This window comes from Argentina anserina, chromosome 6 (assembly GCF_933775445.1).
Source record: "Argentina anserina chromosome 6, drPotAnse1.1, whole genome shotgun sequence".
In the NCBI taxonomy this organism is placed as follows: domain Eukaryota; kingdom Viridiplantae; phylum Streptophyta; class Magnoliopsida; order Rosales; family Rosaceae; genus Argentina; species Argentina anserina.
Genome location: NC_065877.1, coordinates 7,998,220 through 8,019,108, shown reverse-complemented (window position 1 = coordinate 8,019,108; position 20,889 = coordinate 7,998,220). Strand labels below are relative to the sequence as shown.

At 38.8% G+C, this 20,889-nt stretch overlaps 1 protein-coding gene across 1 annotated transcript; it reads right to left on the bottom strand.

Moving 5' to 3' along the window:
* Positions 1-7,122: 7,122 nt before the first annotated feature.
* LOC126801140 (exocyst complex component EXO70H1-like) lies at positions 7,123-9,557 on the bottom strand. Its single transcript, XM_050528606.1, has one exon. The coding sequence runs from the start codon at positions 9,468-9,470 to the stop codon at positions 7,641-7,643; it is 1,830 nt and encodes a 609-aa protein (XP_050384563.1). The 5' UTR covers positions 9,471-9,557; the 3' UTR covers positions 7,123-7,640.
* Positions 9,558-20,889: the final 11,332 nt, after the last annotated feature.

Here is a 20,889-nt window from a genome sequence, read left to right as displayed (position 1 = left end):
TTTCTAATATTTGTCTTGATGAAACGAACTATCCTTCATGGCTCTTTAGACTTGAATCATTCCTAAAGAGCTTACATCTATATGGATTTGTGGATGGATCCATTCCATGTCCTGAACAGTTCATTCGTGGTCCTGATGACACTCTAATCATCAATCCAGAGTATGATGCTTGGAAGGCACAAGATCAGAATCTTGTTAATATGATAGGTCAAACCTTAGGACCTAAGGCAGTGAGATGTGTTGTTGGATCACGTTCAGTTGCAGAAATGTGGTCTAATCTGAAGAACAAATTTGCAGCCTCTAATAGGCAGAATGTCATTCAACTTAAGGCTAATATGATGAGTATTAAGAAAGGAAATGATTCAATTGAAACCTTTCTTGATAGAATTAAGGATGCCAGAGATGCCTTGGAGACAGTAGGAGTTATTGTTGATGATGATGATATTGTGGTGGTGGTTCTAGCTGGTTTACCAAATGAGTATGCTGCTATAAAGACTGTGATTAGGTCTACAGAAACCTGTGACATGGCTCAACTTAAGTCTTTGCTTAAGGCTGCTGAAATGGATGTTCTAGGAGAAATGTCCCCCCTTCTGTCATCTCCTTTGACTGCAATGATTGCTCAATCCCCAATACCATCTACTCCAACCTTCTCTCCTCAACAAAGCAATCCAACTACTCCAGCCATCCCACCTGGTTTCTCTCCATTACAACTTCAACAATCTCCTCATACCCCACACCCACAAAGTGCTTCCTCTAGCTCGAATACCCCGACTTACATGTCTCACCCTGCAATGAGCTATGGATATGACTTTAATCCATTTATTGTTCTTGATCAAATGATGAGTTTCTATGCTGGAAGAGGCAGAGGTCAGATGAACAATGGTGGGAGAGGTAACTTTGGAGAAGGAAGAGGTAATTTTGGTAGAGGCAGAGGTAATGGTAATGGTGGATATGGTAATGGAGGAAATGGTAATTTTCAGGGAAATGGTAATTTTGGAGGCGGCAGAGGTAATGGTAATCGTGGATATGGTAATGGAGGAAATGGTAATTTTGGTAATTTTGGAGCAGGCAGAGGTAATGGTAATGGAGGAAGTGGACATGTTGTATGTCAGTTTTGTGGCACTGTTGGTCACACTGCTAAGACTTGCAAGAACATTACCAACAATGCAGGTGCTTCTTCAAGCACACAAGTGGAGTGTCAGTACTGTGGAAGAACTAATCATACTGCAGATAGATGTTACTGGATTATTGGTTTTCCAAATCAACAGCAACAACAATCTCCAAGTGACAACATTTCTGCTATGCTTGCAGCAGCTGTTCCTGCATCTCAACAATTCTGGTTAGCCGATTCTGGTGCAACCAACCATATGACTTCTGAAATTCAATTGCTCAACAATGTGGCTCCATACACTGATGGTGATTCTGTGCAAGTTGGTAATGGTAATTTTTTAAATATAACTCATACTGGTAATGCTTCTCTTGGGAATATGAAACTGGAAAATGTTCTTCTTATACCTGAAATTGCTGCACATCTATTGTCTATATATCAGCTATGCAAACAAAATAACTGTTGTGTTTGGTTTGATGAGTTCATGTGTGTGATTCAGGACAAGGTGTTGGGCAGAATTCTGTACAAAGGACTGAGTAACAATGGTGTCTATCCCATTCCATTCAATCTTCCAGTTGCCAGACTTCATTCACAAGTTTCATCATCCAATTCTTCATCATCATTGATTCAGCAGAGGAATAAGGTTCAGAAAATTCAAGAAAAGCAGTTCAAGTCTCCACTTGCTTCAGCTTTTGTTGGAAAGTCTGTTCAGCAATCTCTTTGGCACAAGAGATTAGGTCATCCTGCAAATGAAGTAGTTAATTACATGTTGAAAATGAACAATATTAGTAATGTTTCTGATAATACTTCAGCCATATGTGAGGCTTGTGTGTTAGGAAAATTTCACAAACTTCCTTTTCCAAAGTCTGAAACAAGGTCTATTAATCCATTTGAACTTGTTCACAGTGATGTTTGGGGTCCCTCTCCATATTTGTCTCTTGATGGATTCAGATACTTTGTTCTTTTTATTGATGATTGTTCTAGATACACTTGGATTTTTCCCATGAAAAATAAAAATGAGGTACTTCCATTTTTCCAAGCATTTCATGCTTTTGTTAAAACTCAGTTCTCCTATTCTATAAAGACTCTACGGTCTGATGGAGGTGGGGAATACACAAGTAATGCATTCAAGGAGTTTCTAAGTAGAAATGGAATTCTACAGCAGATTTCATGTCCTTATACCCCACAACAGAATGGTATCTCAGAAAGGAAGAATAGACATATTCGAGAGACAACAGTTACTATGCTTCAGACAGCTTCATTACCTCCATCCTTCTGGTATCATGCTTGTGCATTAGCAACATTCCTTATAAACAGAATGCCAACTCCAGTACTCAAGATGCAGTCACCATTTATTGCTCTCTACAACAAGCCTCCTGCCTTGGATATACTCAGAGTGTTTGGTTGTGCATGTTACCCTTTGATTTCTTCTGTTAAACACAACAAACTTCAACCTAAGGCAGTGAAATGCATTTTTCTGGGATTTGCTTCAGGATATAAGGGTTATATATGCTATCACATGGACAGTAAGAAGTACATCATTTCAAGACATGTATTCTTTAATGAAGATTCTTTTCCATATTCAGTGATTCAAAAATTGGTTGCAACAAATATGAAAAGGCATAAAGAGCAACAAGAGGTCCAACCATTTGTTACTCAACACCAGTCTTTTGTACATTGCCCAACATCAGTCCTCTCCACCGCAGTGCGCAATCAAACACCACAGTCAGGTACTCCTCATCCTTATCATTTACAGTTATCTACATCTCTACCTACAAATGTTGAATCCCGTAGCATTGGTGATATTGCTTCTTCTGATAATGCTCATAATTCTGAAAATCTTGCTTTTAGTCCTCAAGTCCATACCTCTATACAGTTTGAGCAAACTAATGGAGATATTGCGGTTAATATAGAGCCTGGAATTGGGGTTGACTTAACTGTTCATAATTCAGCAGCAGCTAATTCTGGTACTATTAGTAATGTTTCAGACTCCAATATTCTACATCCAGTTGATGGTTTAACAAATGCAACAGTCAATGATCACAGCATGCTAACCAGGGGCAAAAGGGGAATTTTTCCTAAAAAAAGTTTCTTGTCTATTTTGACAGAACCAAGCTTAGACCCTGCAGATTTTGAACCATCCAATTGGAAATCAGCTATTAAAATTCCTCAGTGGAAAGCAGCTATGCAAGAAGAGTATGATGCTTTGATGAATCAAAATACTTGGACTCTCACTCCTTTGCCTCCAGATAAAAACTTAGTTTCATGCAAGTGGATTTTCAAGATTAAAAGAAATGCTGATGGTTCTGTTGCTAGGCATAAAGCACGATTAGTGGCTAGAGGTTTTAGTCAAGAATATGGGGTTGATTATGAAGAAACTTTCTCTCCAGTTGTGAGACATACCACAGTGAGACTCATTCTTGGCTTGGCTGCAAATTCTGGTTGGAAACTTCATCAAATTGATGTTAAAAATGCATTTTTACATGGTATTCTTCATGAAGAAGTTTATATGGCTCAGCCTCAGGGTTTTGAAGATCCAAATATCAATTCAACTTATGTGTGCAAGCTTAATAAATCTTTGTATGGCTTGAAACAAGCTCCTAGAGCCTGGAATGACAGGTTTACTCAGTTTCTGCCTTCTATTGGTTTTAAATTTTCCTATGCTGATCCCTCATTATTTGTTAAGCAGTCAGGTTCTGCACGAGTGTATCTGCTTTTATATGTTGATGACATTATAATTACTGGAGATAGTGAAGACATGATAGCTGAGGTCAAAGAAGCTTTGCAGACTGAGTTTGACATGAAAGATTTGGGTGATTTAAATTTCTTTCTTGGTCTTGAAGTTAAATATCTTCCAGATGGAATTTTTGTTTCTCAACACAGATATGCTAGAGAGCTAGTCCACAAAGCTGGAATGGATCAATGTCATTCTCATTTAACTCCTTGTCAGTCTGGAGTAAAATTGTTTAGAGATTCTGGTGATTTACTAGATTCTCTTGATACAGCTCATTTCAGGAGTTTGGTCGGTTGCTTGCAGTATCTTACTTTCACCAGACCAGATATAGCTTATAGTGTGAATTCTATATGTCAGTTTCTTCATTCTCCAACTTCTGATCATCTTCTTGCTGCTAAAAGGGTTATCAGATATATTAAAGGAACTATATCTCATGGTATTCTATTTAGAAAGAATTCAGTACAATCTAATGCAGGAAAATGTTCTATTTCTGCCTCTCTACAAGCATATTGTGATGCAGATTGGGCAGGTGATCCAAATGAAAGAAAATCTACTACAGGATTTGTGATTTTCCTCAATGGCTCTCCTATTTCTTGGTGCAGCAAAAAGCAGAATGCTGTCTCTCGTTCTTCTACTGAGGCAGAGTATAGGAGTATGGCAGATACGTCTGCTGAACTTATGTGGATTACTAATCTTTTCAAGGATCTGCACATAAAGCTTGAACATATTCCAGTGTTGCATTGTGACAATATTTCTGCTCTTGCTCTTGCTACAAATCCTGTGCAGCATTCTAAGCTCAAGCATGTAGAAGTTGATGTGCATTTCACAAGATAACAGGTTAAGGCAGGTTCAATCAAGCTTCAATTTATATCTTCTCATGAACAAATTGCAGATGTCTTCACCAAAGGCTTATGTTCTCCCCAGCACACATATCTTTGCAGCAACTTGATGATTGGTTCCCACATCAAGTTGAGGGAGGGTGTTAACCATGTATTAATTAGTCTTAATTCTGTCTTAGTTCTATTAAGTGTGTTAGTCATAGATAGGGTCAGCAGCTCCACGTGTTTGGTTGTTGTGAGATCAACAGCTAGCTATAAAAGCTGATGTATTACTGTTCCTCTGTAACAATTACAACAGAATCAATATATCAAAATCTCTTTTTCTCTTAAGCTGTTAAGCTTTCAGTATGTATGAAATTAATCATAAGTGGTACAACAAAATTGAAATGTAATGGTGAATGCATGACTCAATCAAATAAAGTAGCAATGGCGATGTATGTGATTGAAATTCATGTTGCAATATTGCTAAGTATACTGCTAATTAATGCAAAATCAATATTACGACTTTCAGCGGTGTTGACCACACTGCCCACCAAAACTTTATTTCTTTCAAATAGTTTGCATTTGAAAAATGATAAATCTTTAAATTAACACCGATTTATTGAAATCGAAATTAATAATTATAGTTTAGCGATCAATTAAGTATTAACGTGCATGTTCCTAGTTTCATAAAGTAAATGTAACAGTTATTGTAAAACCAGTGTTATCTTTATTTTAAATGAATCACGTTGTTTTTTTTAACTCCAACAATTTTTGCAGAACTTTCTATATTCGAAGAAAGTAGGAAGGAGATCGAGAATCTGAAGTTCTATATATGTCGGAGATGCGCTAGCGTATGACCGATGCAGAAATACAAATTTTGATGACATAGAATAATTGCATTATTGTATTCACGAAATACTAAATAGAAGAATTGAAAAATGGTGTTAGCTCTTCTATCACAAACGATTGATACGAACAAATGATCAGTTAGTCCGAAAATTAGTAACCAAACGTTGCTTCTGCTTCCCCGCCATTAATTTCTCTTTAAGCTGAATGAGTAGTACTCTGTAGTAGTTTTGAAGACTTGAAGTGATCAAACCTTTCCACGCATCAGTGTCTTGAATGAGATCAATTGATGATTTCGTGTGTGGACACGTGGCCAAGTCTACCCAAAGTTGAATTTTAGGGCTTTCCAATTATGACGGACTAATATTCCATGGAGGTCTTTTCGTGGACAGTATTTGATGCAAGAATAAATCACACTGAAAGAGTCCGTCACTTGCCCTTGATAGCAATCTCCGGCCTACTGCGCGCAATTTCCTGGAAATAGAACCAATACTGAGTTTTTCTTCATTGAAACAAAAAAAATTGATATGAGAAGGCAAAAAATGTAGCTTAGGAATTTCGTGATGACAAGTGGGATCGAGTTCTTTTAATGAAGTAAAGTACAGTTTTGTTGCCAATGAGGACAAAAAAAGGCAAGGCACTTACTTGAGTGGAATATCCATCTAAGTTAGTTTAGTTATAAGATTTACGGACCTGTATGACGTTGGTCAAAGTAACAACAACCAAAGAGTATAGGCTATCATGAGGCCCCATTGTCAGATGTTATAGAGGTTTTTTTTTTTTGAGGGAGAGCAGCCTCCCCCCTCAAAATTTTTTTTAATACCATTGCTCGAAGAAAAAAGTATAGTTTTATCGATTATGTAAATCATGTTTGAAATTTTCTTAAGTACATGCATGCAATGTTCTAAAAAACGGGTTAGGTATTGAGCGCCAGTTCCCCTGTTTTGATTTTGGCTAATCGAATCTGTTTGGGCGTTTTTGTCAAAATATCCGCCTAGAAGAGTTCTACGCGGGTCTTGAGTGGGTTCTAGGTCTGTTCTGGGCGTTTTCTGTGCGGGTATTGGGTGGTTTTATAGCTGTGTTATAAGTAAGTTCTGGACAGTTTTATATATTTTGATTATTTTCAGTTTAGGGTTATTTTAATGTTATTTTAATTTTTATATGTTATATAAAAATTAAAATACAAACCGCCTAGGCCCCCGACTAGTCCTTTAGGCGCTAGTTCCCAACAATCCGCCCGGCTAACGCCTATCATTTTTAGAACATTGCATGCATGTATATGATCTTTATATTTACTAATATCACAACAAATTTGTTGTTATTGAGGTAATATGGTAATTATTTAGGCAATTTTACTTCTATTTGTTGTAGTTACTTCATGTATGACATATTTATGAACAATTGGTTATCATTAAAATGATTTATTTATTTATACATATATAAAAACACATGTTGTAATTTTGTTATCAATATTTATGTTGTAGATTTAGTTCAAATTAAATTATAATTTTGATTCAAAAAAATTATATACGAACCCATATATATTTCTTTGGTTCTTCGAATAATATACAAGACATCAAGATATTACAGGTGACCTTATTTTGAGGGTATGTTTTACATCAAAGTATTATAGACGACTCCATCTTGTTTTGGCTCTTCGAATAATACACAAGAGTAACAAGACATAGTCTTACATAATTTTTTCTCCATTTGATCGATCGAAATAGGTAAATATTATTTGTAGACTCGATCTCAAGATATAGCATATCAGTTGTTCCCATTACTCTCTTTTCTTGGATACGTAAGTTATCCCCACTTGCGAAGTAAATGTACTTGGCTATGTTCTTCAAGTAATTGCGCAACCTATTATTGCATGAGAGCTAATTTCTATATCAAGTTGGCCTATATATGCAGTGTTGAGATCGAATTTCAACTAGGTGCCCATACAAGAAAGATTGTCAGTCATTAAAAACACAGTACGTACTTAAGTCCGATCTTCAATACTCTATTGTTGACAACAATCATTTAATTTTCCCCTATGCATCGATCTGTATATACCGGCATGCAATTAGATACAAAACTTCTCCGGAAAAAAGAAAAAGAAAAAAAAGAGGATCCGTCGATTACTCCCTTAATACAAGTTTGATAAGTAATTTGCAACATCTTCCGGAGTAAATCTGGCATAGATTGCAGCATTTCCCACACTACTAACCGAAACCTTATGCTTATCGTAGAACTCCTTGTAAACCGACACAATCTTCTTCGTTACAGACGCCTTGATTTCGTCTCGGAGCTTTGCATCAGCTACCACATTCAACTTCTGTTTCTGATAAGTTTCCTCGAGACTGAAATTGAAGTTGCGGAATATCAACCTTGCTTCCTGTGATGACATCTCCACTGATATAATTTCAGGCAACGATGAGAGCACGGCCCCCCAAGCTAACCGCTCGTAGTTCGCCGCAAACTGTTGAACCTTCGATTCGTGCTTCGAAATCCACTCCTCGCCGAGAAGGTACTGAAGGTTTGAAGTACGAACTATAGAGATTACGTGTTGCAGATTGTTTGCGAGGAAGAGGTACGATAGAGACACTTCCTTATATTGTTTGGCTTTCTCATCGAGCTTGCAAACAAGCACAAGTATGAACCACACCATACGGAGAGATTCAGCCGACACCGACGAGTCTGTCCACTCTGGCGACGGAAGCTTCTCCGGTGGTGTCCAATCTATGAAAATGTCGGCCAGGACGTTGCTGTAATCGGTGAGGAGAGAAAGGTAACTCATCACACGGAGAGTCAGAGGATGGACTCCGCCGCCGGCAACCGGGGATTTTGAAGAGTCTTTCTGAACAGAGGTCTCAAATTCGGAAAGCATTGAGCGAACCAGCTCTCCGAGTCGGACGAGCGAGTTGAGCGCTTCAGACCGAACTGTGGCGGTTGACTCAAAACCGAAGATGGATTCTATCTCCGGCCAGAGTTCTGAGATTGCGGTGTACATATCGAGAAGGCGGAAGATGTTTTCTTCTGAATATTTCTTCTTTGGCTTGGCAACGAGTACTTGAGGGAAGCTGAAGAGAAGAGTGGCAGCTCCTCGGGCTATATGAGCGAAGCAAGACTCTCTGATGGATTTTGAGACTGCGAAAACGTGATCGCAGAGGATTCGCTCTCCGTTAAAGAGCGTTGTCATAGACAACTTCACCGCATTCAGCCAGCTCTTGAGTTTGAGCTCGAGAATTTCCCTATCCATCTTATTGATCTGAGATGAGGAAAATTTCTCCACTCCCAGCTTATACAAAGCCTCGTCTATAATTGATTTTCTGATCATGTTATAAATGTAAACACACTCCTTTGCGTAACCGGAGGAGATCATGCATTCTGCTATGGACTTGAGGTCAGTCATGGCCATGAAAGACACTTGTTCCACTTCGGAGATGGAATCTCCGGCTAAATCAGTGTCTTCTCCGTCGTCGATGTCGTCATCCGACGTGCTGGAAGCTGCGTTGGAAGACCTGGACCGGGTCGAAACTGATTCTGGGTCCAAGTGAGCTCGGTTCATGGAGTGAATCTGATAAAACTCCTTCTGTAACCTTTTCATGGCGACCTGCATGAGACTCTGGGCGTGAACGAGCTTCTCGGAGGTGGGATCATTTGACACCAAGAAATGCATGACTCTCTGGAGGTCATTTACGCACTTGATAAATTGTTGAGCTTCCTTTTTGCACTCATGGAATAAGGAAGTGAGTTTCCCGAATGCAGAAGAGTCAGGGTTCCACTTCATGATAACAACCGCTCCGTTTCCCAAGACCTCGTCCACCATCGTCTCCGAGACATTAGAAGCGGCGCTACTGCTGCGCTGTGGGGTTGGAGATGAAATTGAGCTTCTTGATGGGGAAGAGTGAGATGAAAATGAAAAGGATGGTGCTTTTGGGTGAAAGAAGAGGCTTCTCATTGCTTTTGCAGGCATCTTCAAGATCTATAGGTGATTCTTTATATGATTCAGTTTCTGAGCTCTGAGCTGTGTTTGTTGTGTTTATGATATCCTCGTTAGGGATTTAGGGAGTAGTGGGATTTGGGATGTAGTTGGAACTCAATATGGGTCGAGGGGTATATATAGAGAGGGAATGAAGGAATGACGACGTAGTTTGTAATGGACCAACGTGGCTGAGTTTGACTTTAAAACTGGTAAGGACTTGGTGAGTCATAAGGCATATATTTGACTCAGACTCAGACGCGGCTCATTCATATTTGATACCCCGATTTCATAAAATAAGGTGATATGCATGCATACGTTTTGGTTAGGTTTAATTACTTCATTACTAGTAGTGAAAACTGGAAGTACAATAACTAATTCGTTTTCTGTGGTGAGGTTTTTGGACGTTTTCTACTATTTAACCCGACTTGCAACGGTCTTATTCTTGGCTTAAGAAAATACCAAATATTTATACAAGGGTTTTCAATTGGCTGACCTGATTTATGTTGGACATCAGTGGTCGTCTCATGACTAATATTCCAACATTCCTGGCCTCATTTTTTTCTTTCTATTGCAGATATATTGGTATGGTAGGTACGTAAGCGTATATATCATTTTTTGAGATGCTTACACGAAAGATGAGTTCAAATGAATAAAATAACAAATTAGCCTTGACCTGAACTGAACGAAAGGAACCCGGGAAGAAAAATACAAGATAGGAATGGGTAAAATATTCAATGATTCAGTTTACGTTTCATTTAGTTTCGTATATATATACATAAGCTAGTAACTTTCGTTGTATTTTCCTTTTTTCATCCCCCCCCCAAAAAAAATTTTAATTATGTTCTTCTAAAAAAATCATGATGTATTTTACATACGAACCTATAAAATTTATTGTGTTAGTTACTCTTATAAATATTGTCCATGGTATAAAGAGACGAGGTAGCTAGCTAGCTAGCTAGCAGTCTGTACCCTGATCATCACGAGGGTTTGTGTTGCCTAGAACTGTGGTTATTAGGTGTTTGCAGAATGCTCCGTGTTTGCATTGTTGAATCATGTTTCAGGACGAAATACATCACATGCAGTCAAATCCAGATTTAATGTAATCACAGAGTTCTGAACTTCTGATGCTAGGCGTTGTTAGCGTACACTTTTGGGCGTTGATAAACTATTTTCATATATGAACAATCTCACATAGAAAACGAGACTTAGCATGTAGATTTACAAGGCTCACTCAATCTATATAAATATTGCTAATTAGCATTGGATGCGAACTTCAATATACCTTTATCACCACTAGATCAAGGCGGAGCTCGATCTTGTTTTGTATTGTGGTACCTATGTTCGGTACGTATACATATGATTTTACCATCGAATCAATGAATATGAGATTCCGGAGTTTGGACATCTCGATAACTTCTAGCCTTTTGTTTTGCATATTTCCTATGATCTAACAGTCTGAGTTTTAATATTTTAATCTTTGTTCCCACCTCCCCCCATTATATGATGGAGCTATTCCAAGATGTGGTAGCGAGAGTTACTACAAGTTTTGATGTTCCCCTAATCGACTACTTTATTTGACCTTAGCTGGAGCCATTTTGTGTGATATGTTTAACCCTATTTAGTCATATGTGATCACAATTCAACTGCCTGTGTCTATGCAACTTGTTATGCTAAAACTAAATTTAGCAGTCTATATGCATTTGCTCCTTCTCGAATCCCTGGAATGATTTGGATTTCATTTATCTCTCCATAAGAATCCCGAATCCGGTCTTAATTTGCAACATATGTGAAATGGTATCAGGGAAAAATGTTCTGACTCCTACAGTCCTACTGATACGCTTTTTATTTGAAAATGAGATTAAGCTTGGAAATCATGAACATGGGTGTTCTAGTGGCATCGCTATATAGACCCTGTCCAGTCTCGACTAATATATATTCTTCTTGTTTATTCCTTCCAAACTCACCCCAAGTGGAAAATTGTATCATCATAAATTTCTACAAAGCGACGATGGCTCGAAATTGAATGTTGTTTTAAACTATCCCATTCGATTCCCACATATGGAAATGCAGTTTTTTTTTTCCAGGTATAGTACGTCCAGTCCTGCTGCATAGTTTCTAACCATAAAAGAACCTTCTTCTACGAAGATTTTAAACACGTTGCGGATATATGCATCGAAACATCAAGCGGTTATATATGTTGCTTTTATTTTCAATATTATACTGGTGTGGAATAATTAACAAAAAATACATAATGGAGCCAAGTGCATTGGAATTCTGTGCAAATTATTCACGATTGATATTTGATTCTCTGGATCAATAATGTGCGTGTATATGTATTTATATACTCGAGTTTTTGTCTCCAATAGTGTGTCATTTTAGGGTTCAGAGGGCCAGGCTACTGCCAGCCTAATTAGGTTGGAACCGTTGGATTATTATATCACACTAACTCTGTTGGTCTGTTAATTGACTTGAATAATCATTTATCAAATTATTTTCCATGTGATTTTAAAGCAGAAATTAACTTCTATATTGTCTCATAATTTCCAGAATGTACAGATTCTAGACCATACGGAGAGCATCACATTAGATTTGGATTTAAGCATATGGTGTTTTCCTCAGAACGCGTTTTTATGCAATTAGTTTATGTGGAAATGAGCAGATCGATAGTATAAGTTATTGAGCTTGCATGGGATAATCAGTTGTGGAAGCACAATTGGGGTACTATTACTAATTACTTAAGGATAATTGCGACGCGTACGTATAGCCTGTTTTTCTTGAACAGAAATAATGAAAATCTTAAAAACAGTACGTAGATCGAGCAGTACACGGAGTTACGACCTTTGTATGAATAATTGCATTGTTATTACCAGATCAGTTCATGTTATCTGTTATCGCGATCGTGCCATGAATTAGTTTGTATACCAATCGTTATTGGTATCAATCAACTTACGTACTGTACATTATTTCAGGAGACGCCGATGACACTGCTCTTATCAGTCTTATGTTTCGAATTACATTAGTGTCTCCGATGCAAGCTACTCATATGCATGGTAGCTAATTAAGCATGTAGCTAGCCGCGCCAGGTCTTTCTTGGTTAGGGGCCGGTTGGGTCCTCACGGACCTCACGGACCTCACGGCTCATGCATGTCGTTCATGATGACAAATCCTAACCAATTCTGATGGTAGTGAAGAGAGTAGAAAAGGTTCTGTCCACCAACGATTGTTCTTGTTTGTTAATTAGTTGAATAAAGTTGATGAAGCTGAGAGAAATTAAGAAATTTCATTCGGAAAGGCACATGTTAATTGAAATACCATTTGTACGTATCCATATACTTCTTTCAATCAATAACTGAAACTTGGAAGCTAGCTAATTTCTTTCCTCTCAAGCAATACATGCGTCACCACAAACGGTAGGGTTTCCACACGTGAAGTAAGAACAAAATTTGAAATTTCAGTAGAGCTAACTGAATTTGATGCTAGGGTTTCACATGTAATCCATAGCAAACGGCAATGACATGCGTATTTTTGAAAGTCGAAAGTCCATGCATGCATGTTTATGATGGTTGGATTGGACGTGTGTGGATACAAGGGCATATACAGATATAGAGGTGGCCATCCTTAAGAGTAATTACTTATTATTGTGTATGGATGAAATACCACGAGTTACTATCATGTGATGTACACAGTTAATCATATTACTCAATGTCGTGATAAACATATATGAATGAGAAAAAATATATTTAAATATATGTAACCAATCAGAAATAAACACAGTAAAAATGACCAATAACATTAAAAAAACACGCCACATAGACTATGTACTGGGTACATATAATAATTTTTCAGTCATTCTTATCATCTCCACCTGCATCACTCCTTGGATCACTGCATGTTGTAGTAGATAAAATACACCGTTATTAACCACAGCATATATCGTGACTTATTTGGTGAGTGATATTCATGATTTCGCACTGTTCGCGCCAGGTTTTTGACCTATCGAGTTGTTGTGGTATATCAATTTTGGAATAGTGTGACTCACCTTGATTGCGATGTCCAAATTTTCCTGACATATATATGAACTGAAACCATAAGAAATCGGCTACCTTGATTTTAAATCAACTGAGGACCAATTTGAGTCTTCATATAAGTAAGGAAAGGTTAGCATCACATGCATGTATTTGGCTGTTGAATTTGATGACCTACGTATCTGCTGAAGTATATAAGTATATAACCACAGTGGGTCTTGTTTAGACGGCATCTTAATTAAGTTGTGATGACTTGATGACATTAAAAAAAATTAACAATCCAATATCTAATTCAACGTCTACCAATCTCACGCAAACAAGTCTACAAAGGGTTTATTAACTTCTCATTTTGTAGGCTAATATATATTGAACATAGTCATCCAAATCATTCACTTCCATTTCAGAAAATCACACACTGTAACATATGAAATTATGAATCAAACGAATTCGACATGTTGCGTATAATATGTAATATCATAACCAAATGGCTAATTAGGATAGATCATTTGTTTTTATTTTCTTTATTTAATTAGAATCGTAGGATGATCTTGAGGATAGTAACATAGTAGATAGTTTAGATGACCGTATAGGCGTAGACGACCCCATTTACGTACTTAGAATCATATAATATCTTGATATGACCCAAGGGCTAGCTAGTATACTTTGTTTTTCGAATTCGTGGTTAATTACAAGCTAACTAGCAAGTGCGTACTGATACTGCATTAGTATTTCGTTGATAATCTTGTAATCAATAAAAAATGTAACTGTGCGACAACGCTGTTTATACGTCTACGTAGTTTATAAACTTTGATATTGGCTGTATTGGTTCTGTTAATGTGTTATCAATAAAAAGTCTGTATTGGTTCTGTCAATCTGTTATCATTAATTCATTATTAATTTTGTCAGCGTAAATCCGGCGTAAATCACGAAGTAAATCATGTTAGATTAGGCTATATATTTGTTGAATCTGTGTATGAATTCAATCAAGCAATAATCAATTTCATTCTAGTTGGTATCAGAGCATTCTTGCTCTGTTTTCCTTTTTTTTTCTTCTGTTTTTTCCGGCCGGTCGCCCTCTCGTGCTCACCGCTGCCCTCCGGCGCCTCTCGATGTTGCCGTCGACCTTCCGCTGCTCCTCACTCATCGACCAGCAGTCGCCGCCCGCTCCACACTCGGACCCGAAGTTGCTGCCCTCCGCGCTCCGTTCTTCCGGCTCCGTCATCGTTGCTCACCCCCCGACACCGCTGCTCCTCACCGGCGCTCATCGACCCACAGTCGCCACCCACTCCATAGTCGACCTCACGTCGATGTCCCTCCGCCGCTGTTTCTGCCCCCGACGTCGCCGTCCTCTCCCTCGGTTCTTTTTCTCGAGTCGGCCTCCACCGCCCGACCCGTTTTTTATTTCGCTCCCGACCCAGCTTAGATTCGGTGTGACCCGACCCGGTCAACTCGATCCAACCCGGTTCGGCTAGATTCAGTCAATGCATACTCACTGTCAGTGCAAGTGCACCAGAGACAGATTTTTCTCCATTTTTGTGCTTTTTGCTGTCTAATCCCTGATGTTTTACATTGTTTCTTTTTCAATGGGTTCTGGACACGAAACGGAGGGTTCTCAGCTCCCTGAGGTTCCGACCTTTGAAGTATATGTCAAAGGTTTTGACAGTGGTTCATTTGGGGGCGCTAAACTCAACGGAACCAATTTCTGTAAATGAAAACGACTTATGGTTGCTCATCTTCGATGCATGCACAAGATGAGACGCGTCACCAGCGTCACTAAGGCTCCTAACGATGAGGATATTGTTGCCTACAATAAATGGGACGAGGACAATGGTCTTGTCATGTGGAAAGCTATGAATGATGAGATAGTTGATATGGTGGAGGCATGTGCCACTGCGCAGGCAATATGGGAGACACTGGCCGGCTTATATACTAATGACTCTGATTTCATACAGGTTCATGAGTTAATGTGCACAGCTTTGGCAATACACCAGGATGAGCAACCGGTGGCGCACTATTTCACTAAACTAAAGAATATTTGGGCTGAGATTGATGTGAAACGTCCTTGCATGATCAAAAATCAAGAGGATATTGTTTGGTACCAAAAGGAGAAAAAGCTTGAACGAGTTCACCATTTCCTGAAAGGTCTTGATGCAAAGCATACCAGTGCGAAAGGCGAATTGCTCCGAATGATCGAACCACCTAGCCTACTCACCGCTTTCACCTATATCCGAAAGGATGAGTCTCAGCAGGAGAGTATTCTTCAGGCACCGGCTGTCGTTTCCAGTCTCACTGTTCATGTTCGATATCCGGTACCACCCCTTCCGCAAGCAACTTTCCCCTCCCCTTCATCGACAAGGACCACAACCAGGCTTCGGGAATCAGCCCCGCCCTCCTTGCTCGTATTGTCATGATACTAACCATGCTCGTGCGACTTGTTGGAAATTGTATCCACACCTTAGGCCTAAAGAGGCCTAATTATCGTCCCCAGGCAAAAGCAACTCTTCAATTAGTTCTGGAACCAAATATCTATGGTGTGGTTGGGCATGCTCATCATACTACTAGAGGAGCACCTACAGTGTCCATCGTTGGCCGTGGTCAAAATGGTATGGCTTTCAATATTTCTCACTCTGTTAGTTTTGATACATGGATTATTGATTCTGGTGCATCTGATCATATGACTTATGACAAATCTTATTTTACCGTATTGTCCCCTCCACCCGTACCCTATGTTACTAATGCTATTGGTGAGGCATTCCCCGTGTTAGGGATAGGGTCCGTTCGTATTACTCCCACCATAGATCTTCACAATGTACTCTATGTACCTGCTTTATCTCATCATTTGATATATGTTCCCTAATTGAACGCTGACGCTCAGTGCTTGGTGACATTTTTTCCTATGTATGTGATATTTCAAGATCTTCTCACTGGACGAGTAATTGGTCGGGGGTATCTGAGGGGCTGGTTGTTTCATCTGGATTTGACATACGCAAGGGAAAACCCAGGGGGACAGTCTCTGACCGCTTTACTCTCCACTTCTGACAAACTAAGTGAAGTTTGGTTATGACATCGTCGCTTAGGGCATCCATCTTTTAGTGTTATGAAAAAATCAATGCATACTTTGTTTATTAGTGTGGACGAGTCTTGTTTATGTTGTGAGACATGTGTTTTGGGCAAGAGTCATCGATCTACTTATTCCCTTAGTACTTATACTAAAAGTTTTTTTCCTTTTGAATTAATTCATTCTGATGTTTGGGGACCCTCTAAAGAGTCTAATGTGTCAGGAATGCGATATTTTGTGTCATTTATTGATGATTGCACACGTATTTCATGGATTGTTATTCTTAAAAATAAAGGTGAGGTTTTTTCAGCTTTTCGTGTCTTCCATACCTCTGTCCAAACACAATATAATGCCACCATTCAAGTTCTTCGTTCTGATAATGGGGGGAATATGTGAATCATGTCTTTCAGGAGTTCTTTAACACACACGAAATTATTCATCAAACAACGTGTCCTTACACACCTGAGCAAAATGAGGTTTTTGAAAGAAAAAATCATCATTTACTTGATATGGCTAGGTGTATTCTTTTTAGTGCCCACATGCCTAAATACCTTTGGGGTGATGCTGTCATTACTTCTGCCCACCTCATTAATCGTCTTCCATCTCCTGTCCTTCAGGGGAAAATTCCCTATGAGGTGCTTGCATCTCATGTCTCATTACACTCTTTTCATAATCTTCATGCCCGTACTTTCGGTTGTGTTACTTTTGTTCATCTTCCACAACATCAGCGTTTTAAGTTGGATGCCCGTGCAGTTAAATGTGTGTTTGTTGGGTACGGAGGACATCAAAAAGGGTACCGGTGCTATCATCCCCCTACCCGGAAGTACTATGTCACTATGGATGTTACCTTTTTTGAGGACATGAGTTATTTTCCCTCTTCTAATACTGCTCTTCAGGGGGAGAATTCATATTTTGAAGAGCTGTATCATGGAGAGGGGGAGACAAGTGAGCCAGTCGATATGGTAATAGGTTTCGTTGAGATTACCAATGTGTCAGCTACACAGGTACCACCGGATGTCGTCACTCTAGAGATTCAAGTACCAGAAGCTGACAACACAACTGTCCCTCATGTCTCATGTACGGTTGTTTATACACCTGACCAATGCTCTTCTGGTATAGAAGATCACTCATCTGAGGTTAGTCATTCTATTACGGCTAATAGTAGACAATATGTCTTGCCAAATAGGTCTACTCGGGATCAACCAACAAAAAAATATAAACCTACCCTTCAGGCTAAAACTAAGTATCATGTGATAAATTTTATATCTACCAAAAGATTATCTAAGTCATATGAGTCATTTGTGAATTAAATATCTACTGTATCAGTACCTAACAAAGTGCAAGATGCATTAGGAGATCCAAAATGGAAGAAAGCAATGGAGGAAGAGATTGAAGCATTACAAAAGAACAATACTTGGGATCTTGTATCTCCACCACATGGCAAGAAGGTTGTGGGATGTCGTTGGGTGTTTACAGTGAAGCATAATCTAGATGGGTCAGTGAGCCGGTATAAAGTACGCCTAGTAGCGAAAATGTTCACCCAAACATATGGCATAGACTATGATGAGACATTTGCACCTGTTGCAAAGATAAACACTATCCGGGTATTGCTCTTTTTTGTTGCTAGCTTAAACTGGCCACTTAGGCAGTTTGATGTTAAGAATGTATTCCTTCATGGAGAACTAACAGAGGAAGTATACATGGATCTTCCGCCTGGATATGTGGCCGCTTCTCCAACTACCTCTGTATGCAGATTGAGAAAGTCTTTGTATGGTCTTGAACAGTCACCTCGTGCTTGATTTGGAAGATTCTCACAATTCATGAGGAAAATTGGCTACATACAGAGTAATTCAAACCACACGTTATTTCTCAAACATCAACAAAAGAAGGTAACAGCCCTAATTATATATGCTGATGATATGGTAGTTACTGAGAATGATACTGTTGAGGTGGATAGATTATAGAAACAGTTTGCCACAGAGTTTGAGATGAAGGACCTAGGTACACTCAAGTATTTCTTAGGCATTGAAGTAGCCCAGAGAAGTGAATGTATCTATCTGTGTCAGAGAAAGTACATTCTTGATCTACTAACAGAGACATGTATGTTGGACTGCACTCCCATTGATACTCCTATTGAGTAGAACCATTGGTTAGTAGAGTATCCAGATCAAGTCCCTACTGAAAAACCTCGTTATCAGAGGCTAGTTGGACGCCTAATTTATCTATCACATACCAGACTAGATGTTGCGTATGCAGTAAGTGTAGTGAGTCAGTTCATGCATAATCCCAGTGAGTACCACATGGATGCTGTTGTAATCACAATAATATCCTTGAAATTTGTGGCTTCACAGATGCAGACTGGGCTGGAAATATTACAGATCGGAGATCCATATCAGGGTACTTTATCTTTGTTGGGGGTAATCTTGTTACATGGAAGAGTAAGAAACAAAATGTGGTAGCACGATCTAGTGCTGAAGCAGAATACAGAGGTATGGCTCAGGGAGTGTGCGAATTGTTATGGCTTAGAAATTTGCTACAAGATTTGGATATTAAGCCTAAATGTGCTATGCAGCTATACTGTGATAACAAGGCAGTCATTGATATTTTACATAATCATGTGCAACATGATCATACAAAACATGTGGAGGTTGATCGTCACTTTATAAAATAGAAGCTAGACACAAAGATCATTAGTTTTCCTTTTATTTCTATAGAAGAGCAACTTGCCGATATACTCACAAAAGGAGTGTCTAAAATGGTCTTTTATGATTCACTTAGCAAGTTGGGCATGGTTGATATGTATGCACCAACTTGAAGGGGAGTGTCGGCGTGAATCCGACGTAAATCACGGAATAAATCATGTTAGATTAGACTATATATTTGTTGAATCTGTGTATGAATTCAATCAAGCAATAATCAATTTCATTCTAGTAATTTCTTTGTGGATTATAACTCGATCCGTAGTCTAATAATGTACACTACCATAATATCTTTATAATCTCAAGTATTCTCAACAGACCAGATATGCATGCCAGCGTCGTTATCAGAAGTCATGAGATATGGCATGGCTGTGAGGTTGAAAACGCTTAGCTAGCTAGCTCTAGCTTCTCCCCGGAGAAGTCTTTGGGCATGCCCACATTTATACATGGCAATCCTTCATTCACTCAACGTGGAGGCTGGAAAATAAAAGATGGCTAAGCTAGCTAGCTTTGAGTGATCAGAAACTCGATCGGTTTCGTTTTCTTACGATCCTGTGGAAGTGTTTCCCCTTTCAGCCTTCATGACTACACTTTGTCGTAATATTGATGGGATGTGATTGAAAAACTTGAGGTGCTGCGTATATATGTTGTTATACCAATTCAAAATAATTAGACTTTCTGTCTCCCGTTGCTATCGATCTGTGCCCACCAATTATTTCGTTCTCTCTTTAAATCCATTTTACAATATAGGGTCATCATCATCGACGCCAAATGATATCTCGCTCCTAATCACTGGCAAATTACAATGTACTGCTGATAGATCTATCAACTAGTTAATTGATTAATTAGCAGCTAGCTAGCTAACATATATACCTGGAACCATGCATGCATGTGTATCCTTTTCCTAATTTAGTTACAATGGAAGAGATCGAACTTCTTACATACTATCAACCCAACACATGAATAATCCCAATCCTTGATATACCATGTTACTGATGTAACCAGATTTGAATGAGTCGAATCACCTTAATAGTGTTCCCAAGCTTGGTGACTAAGTCGCTATATATAATAATCCTCGACCAAGGAAGTCTCGTGATATCGGAAGTGAACCCCAAGGGCGGTGCCTACCTGTTCCCTTCCATTAATGGCTTGCACGAGCATGCATATTGAAGTGTTCAAGACTTGCGGCCTTGATCGACGGGGGAGGATAGCTTCTTAGGTCGGGAGATTCATGTCGTGGACACGTGGCCTAGTATACCCGATGTTGAATGTAAGAGCTCCCCGCTCGATAATGACAATATTGACAAGACTAATTCAGATAAACTAATGATATGTATATATGCATCACACCAGTTTCGCATACGTAACAAGTATTCTTCTAAAAAAAAAAATTATACATAACACGTATGAAACTATCAAAATGAATAAAATTTATGTAAAGTTAGATATGTAGAAATATGAGAAGAGCGCTTAGAGCTTACTAGTGAATCAATTAAGATCGGTCTTTAGTATAGACTAAGTTTTCGGTCAATCATGAACAGTTTTGCCTTTCACCTTTTACATGTAGTTTCGTATCATTGGATAATCTCTGAAAAACGATAAATATTTTGATGATCGCAAGACAGGGT

Coding starts and splice junctions, on each gene's coding strand:
- LOC126801140 (XM_050528606.1), bottom strand. CDS start 9,470: ATGCCTGCAAAAGCAATGAGAAGCCTCTTCTTTCACCCAAAAGCACCA.